This window comes from Nelumbo lutea, chromosome 3 (assembly GCF_056320005.1).
Source record: "Nelumbo lutea isolate HS-2025 chromosome 3, American lotus-T2T, whole genome shotgun sequence".
NCBI classification, from domain to species: domain Eukaryota; kingdom Viridiplantae; phylum Streptophyta; class Magnoliopsida; order Proteales; family Nelumbonaceae; genus Nelumbo; species Nelumbo lutea.
In genome coordinates, this window is record NC_142686.1 from 112,097,813 (window position 1) to 112,103,812 (window position 6,000).

A 6,000-nucleotide genomic window follows, 5' to 3' on the forward strand; every position below is an offset into this window, starting at 1 on the left:
ATATAATAAAATATTATATATTTAATAAATCAATCAATTTCAGATTTGAATTCATTTGAGACAGGCAAAAACTGGAAAGGGGTAATAGCATATAAAGGACAACTTTTGGGGTTTAATATCAATAATTAAAAAAATTTCAAAAATAGATTAACTTTTTAAAAATAATATCAATAAAGGGCAAAAACACTATTCATCTTCTTCTTTTTGCCATTTGTTCACCAGAGCCGCCACCCGCCACCGCATCCGCCTCCGGTAACGTTGCCAGAGGTGGCGGCAACAACGCTAGTGGTTTCTTTGTCCAATGCCACGGACGATGAACAAATGGCAAGAAGAAGAAGATAAACAATATTTTTGTCCTTTATTGATATTATTTTTAAAAAGTTAATCTATTTTTAATTTTTTTTAAATATATTACTTTTGTTGATATTAAACCCCAAAAATTGCCCTTATATACTAGAAACCCAACTGGAAATGATCCAATTATTATAATTAGAAAAAAAAACCATGAAACCAGAACCGTTATAATCAATTTAATTGATTCGGATCCATCGAAAATACCCCAAGTACCCAACCCATTAACAGCGGGAACGGGGTTGAGGATTTTGGCTACGAGGCAGGGACAATAACGGGTGCCCCGCCCCGTTTCTATTCGTAGTTGGGTATCGGGCTGCCCGCACAGGTGACAGGTCGCACTCACACTCACAGTCACAATCTTCCAGCACAAAAGGCAAAAGGGTAAGTCACTTATATGAGATCTACCGAAAGAAAGATATTTAAAGAGAGATGCCAGAAATTTTTTTTTTCCGGTATCTGTAGGACCCCTCCAACTAAGAAATATAAGGGTCCCACGTCCAGCAACATAACACGGCATCAACACCGTTTTAACAACTCAGCTCCTCCCTTCGATTCGTAGTCGTTGGTCGTTACGGACTCGCGGTGTCAACTCAAAGGTTTGTTACCGGTTTGGGTACAGCCCATAGGCCCCCATACCTAATCACCCTTCTATTGCTCGACGCCTCTCTTCCTTTGTCTTTCGAAGATTGTGGTGGAAGCTCCCGCCGTGCACTCCGGAGCTGCACGTTACCATTCCCCCTCTTCACGGCGGGGCCCTTCCCTTGCCTATTTTATGAAAAAAAAAAAAATAGAAAAGAAAAGAAAACTCAAAAACAGCAGTTTACAATTTTCATACACTAGAACACAGAGAAAGGAAGACGGAGGAAAAATAATGGATAGTTTGTCCCTGTTCCGAGTTGGGGGGATTCATTGGCTCTCCACGCCGACGCCGGTCTCCGTCCCTTCTGGTGCAGGAATCGACGGCCGTACCTACCCCACTCATGTTAGCGCCTTCGGACGTTCTGCAGGCGGCGGTGCCTCCCCCAACACTAATGCCATTTCCGTGGACAATTCCACTTCTACCACGTCTGCACCTCGGAACACCTCTTCCTCCTCCATGTTTTCCTTCGTGTACCACCCCCTCAGATCTTTCTGGTTTGGTGGAAGGAAGCGAAACGACGCTATTGCCCTCGACGACGCCGTTGTTATCTCCGCCCCTGCTGATGCAGCAGTGGAAGGAGACTCCATTGCCATCGAAGGAGCAGATATTGGATGCGACCAGTCCGGGGAGAGGCGGGGCAACTGGGTTTCCAAGATTCTTCATGTCAGGTCCCTTTGGGCGGACTCGGACTCGGAACAGGGGAAGAGCTCTGTCTGTGAACTGGAGCCAGAGGAGCAGAAAGAGAGCGATCCGGTGAATTGTCTAGCCAGGGAGTGTTCTTGCTGCGATGCCTGTGACGGTGAGGGGTCTAGGGCTCCTGAAGAGGAGCTCCAATTCGATCGGGATTCGTTCTCAAGATTGCTCCAGCGGGTGTCGTTGGCAGAAGCAAAACTATATGCCCAAATGTCGTATTTGGGGCACTTGGCTTATTCAATACCCAAAATTAAGGTACCCATTTGATGCTCTTGTGTTATTTAGTGTCAATCAAGAAAACCATTTGAAAACTTTTGAACTTTTCCACTGTTCTACTGCGTGATTAGTATTTAGAAATTTTCACAAACGGGGATATTTTAGCTTAGAAATTTGGCTTAAGGCAAACACATTGGATGCCTTGTTTGCAGGAAATCATTTGCCTGCTTTGCAGATATACACAACCAAAATCCAAATGTGTTCGCCTGAAAAGCAAAACGTAGCCCATCATTTGTGTTTTTTTTGTTAGTTTTTGACTTCTTTTGCTTTTCAGCCAGGAAATCTCCTGAAGTATCATGGGCTACGTTTTGTTACTTCTTCGGTTGAGAAGAAAGCACGGTCACCCAATGGTGGAAAGGAGCAGAACTCATCACATGTTCAAGAACCAGAAAAGAAGCCTGAGGAAGAAACAGAGGACGGGGAACAGAGGAAAGATGGACACCGCATAAGTGCTTCTGCTGCATATCAGATTGTTGCCTCTGCTGCTTCTTACTTGCATTCTCAAACAAGGAGCGTTCTTTCCTTCAAATCCTCAAAGGCTGACGCTAGGAAGGATTCAGTGGATAAGTGCACAGAAGCCAGTGACAATGTCAACACAGTGAGCTCAGAAGTAGCTTCACTAGTGGCGACTACCAACTCTGTTACTGCTGTTGTTGCAGCAAAGGAGGAATTGAAACAAGCTGTTGTGAAGGACTTGAACTCAGCACATTCTTCGCCTTGTGAGTGGTTCATATGTGATGATGATCAGAGTGCGACAAGATTCTTTGTCATTCAGGTAGGGAAATTATTTATACAGAATGTTAGACTAGTAACTATCAATCCTGTCCTATTTGTAGGACTGTTAACTTACTGAACTTGGGATATGGTCCCTGTGGTTTGAATCCTTTCAGAAAATTACATATAGAATGCATCCTCAATTCATGTTGAATCATTTTGAAGTAAATATTAAGCTCTGAATGATCGATCTGGAAATCATTCATTTTATAATCCCTGGCCAACCGAGTAGTAGATGCCAAATAACTGCTTTAACATTTTAGTAAATGATATTACTGCTAGTATTTTTTAGTTAACAAATGGCTCTTTAATATGATTTTAGTTATACAAAACAGCTAACTTATTCATGCACCTGTATCCATGTTCTTATGACTGTTAAGATCAAGAAAGTTATCAGAGGCCAGAGGACAATTATGATTGTTCCAAGACCTAACCTAAGTATGATCCCTTCATTTACACCTTTGGAATGTATATTTATTGGGTGTCTATAGTTGATGATACCATTTAATAAGTAGTATAAGTCTCTCATGTCAAGACTTTTCCTATGTTTTCTGTAATCTTGATGCATATAATTGTATTTTCTAATTTCTAATAGGATTTTGGTTACTTTATCATGCAGGGTTCTGAATCACTGGCTTCTTGGCAAACAAATTTACTCTTCGAGCCCATTCAATTTGAGGTAAAATTTTCGATTCACTAGCAGCAGCTCAAAATCGTTCTTTTTTGTTTTTGGATGTTAAAAGTATTAGCCATATAGAGAAACGAATTTTCCTCCTTTATGGCCCAGGAACTGGATGTGCTTGTGCATAGGGGTATCTATGAAGCTGCCAAAGGAATCTATGAACAGATGTTGCCTGAAGTTCGTGCCCATCTGAAGTCTCGTGGTGACAGAGCAAAACTCCGTTTCACTGGACACTCCCTTGGTGGAAGCCTTTCCCTTCTTATAAACCTCATGTTGCTAATCCGGAAAGAAGTGAAACTCTCTTCCTTACTTCCTGTCGTAACATTTGGCTCCCCATCTATCATGTGTGGAGGCAATCAGTTGCTTCAAGAATTGGGTTTGCCAAGGAATCATATTCAAGCAATTACAATGCACCGAGATATTGTTCCCCGGGCTTTTTCTTGCACTTACCCTGATCGTGTGGCAGAACTTCTCCGAGCTGTCAATGCTAACTTCCGTAATCATCCATGTCTCAAGAACCAGGTATTATCTTTTGCTCCGTGATGGAAAACATGAATTCAAACCATTTAGCAATGCCAATTGCCAAATCCAAGTGACATTTTGTATAAGATTTCCTAAGCATTAATGGTTGGCTTGATTCTGAGAGAAACTGGTATAGCTTCTAACAAATGAATCATCATAGCTTAACAAGTCCGATATGTCATGACCTAGTTGTCTGATACCAATCTGGAGGAGATTCCGTTTCCTATAGGTTAGTTGTTTCAAGACGTGTCTGTAAATCAAGATATCTTGAACCACGGCCCTGCCAATTGATATCTATCTTAACATGTAATACTGCCAACTGCAGATGCTTTGGATGCATCATGCATCTAGTACTTGCATCAAACAGGAAAACTTAGACACTGCTTATGTATAGAAGTTCTAATATTAACCTCATGTCATATTTTGTACAGAAACTGCTGTATGCTCCGATGGGGGATCTTCTGATCTTACAGCCAGATGAGAAATTATCCCCACACCACCACTTACTCCCTTCTGGTGGTGGCCTTTACCTTCTCAAGTGTCAAGGTTCAGATTCTATTGATGCAGAGAAGGAACTCCGAGCTGCACACAGAGTGTTCTTCAACTCACCCCATCCACTTGAGATTCTTAGTGACCGGTCTGCTTATGGATCCGATGGCACCATTTACAGAGACCATGACATGAACTCCTACTTGAGGTCTGTGAGGGGTGTGATTCGTCAAGAGCTCAACCGCACAAGGAAGGCTAAGGGGGAGCACCGCCGCCGAGTTTGGTGGCCCCTTGTGGTGCCACGTGGTGTCATAGTGAGTGGGCATGGGGCACCCAACAACATGGGTCAGCACCAAGTAAATTTCTCTGGCATTCTACGAACTGGAAGAGAATCATTGAATCGATTCAGCAGGCTTGTTGCATCACAGCACATGCATTTGATGGTTGTGCTGTTGTTCCCTGCACGGTTACTACTATTTGGGACGTTTGCTGTTGTCAATTTGGGTTGAATTTGCAGGTTCGGGGTTGGGGGGAATAGTTTCTACTGTAGTTTTTGTCAGTTATACTGGGGAATTCAGAATTGGATAGGTGGAAGGATCTTTTGGCTGGTTTAAGGACAGGTGATTCTTTTATTCATTAGTTTTACGAATACCGATTTTTTTTTCTTTCCTCTAGCTGGAGGAAAATGTCATGTAAAGAAACAAACCTTCTCTGCCAAAAATGTCAAGTGGCTTGAAGTTGCTTTTTCTTTCTTCCTTTTATTTTCTTCTACCTATGTCCTGAGAATGGGTGTAATTCATGTTCTAGTCCAACCTCCAACGAGAAGAAGGTAGACCGATGATGGCGGGTAACTGATGTTTTAGAGTCGGATTTGGGGGTTGGGACACCAATTGTCATTTGTCAATCACATGGCTAAGTCTGTTGATACAAATTCTGTATATAGATACAAGTTCTTAGTTGTATATGCCTTTTGTTTTAAAAACCATAATTTTGATGGTTACAGAAAACGTGAATTGTTTTCTGAAACAAAACTAACTTGTTTTTGCTTCTCAAAATAGAAACATATTTTAGTTTTTTTCCTGATGCGACAATTGTCTCAGTCCCATGTGAAACGAATTTGGTTCATTTTAATTTGTTATGAAATAAGATGGTTTTAAATTCTTTCCCAGTTAAAATCTGGAAATTGCCTTGCTCCAAAGTCCAAACTTCCAACTGGGATCGCTTTCCATTTGAAATGATGGACTTAATTAATTCTCTAAAATATAGATCAAATCCACAATGGCATCATTTCATATCAAGTTGCAACCAAACATACTCTCCTTTCAAAGTATCTAGGATGAACAAATATAGTCTTTTCAGGAGCAAGAAATGTTTCAGCTCTTATTTCAGCCTTCTTTTGGAGGGCAAAACCATATTTTGGACTCCTAATTTGTTCTGATATATAAATGGCAAAGAAGACAGGAGTCTTGTCACATCTCAACTGCTCAAGTATTTCAGGCAGCCTGAAAAAAATTTTCGCCCACTTCCGTTGAAAGCTGAAGACAAACAGAACCCAAAATTGGGTAGAAAT

General features: G+C 41.4%; 1 protein-coding gene across 1 annotated transcript; it reads left to right on the plus strand.

Annotated features, from left to right (window-relative positions):
* Positions 1 to 810: 810 nt before the first annotated feature.
* LOC148867678 (phospholipase A1 PLIP2, chloroplastic-like) lies at positions 811 to 5,394 on the plus strand. The gene is made up of 5 exons (XM_088975044.1): positions 811 to 1,942; positions 2,238 to 2,738; positions 3,357 to 3,416; positions 3,525 to 3,941; positions 4,373 to 5,394. Exons 1-5 carry the CDS (start codon positions 1,127 to 1,129, stop codon positions 4,937 to 4,939), a joined length of 2,361 nt encoding a protein of 786 aa, XP_088831170.1. The 5' UTR covers positions 811 to 1,126; the 3' UTR covers positions 4,940 to 5,394.
* Positions 5,395 to 6,000: the final 606 nt, after the last annotated feature.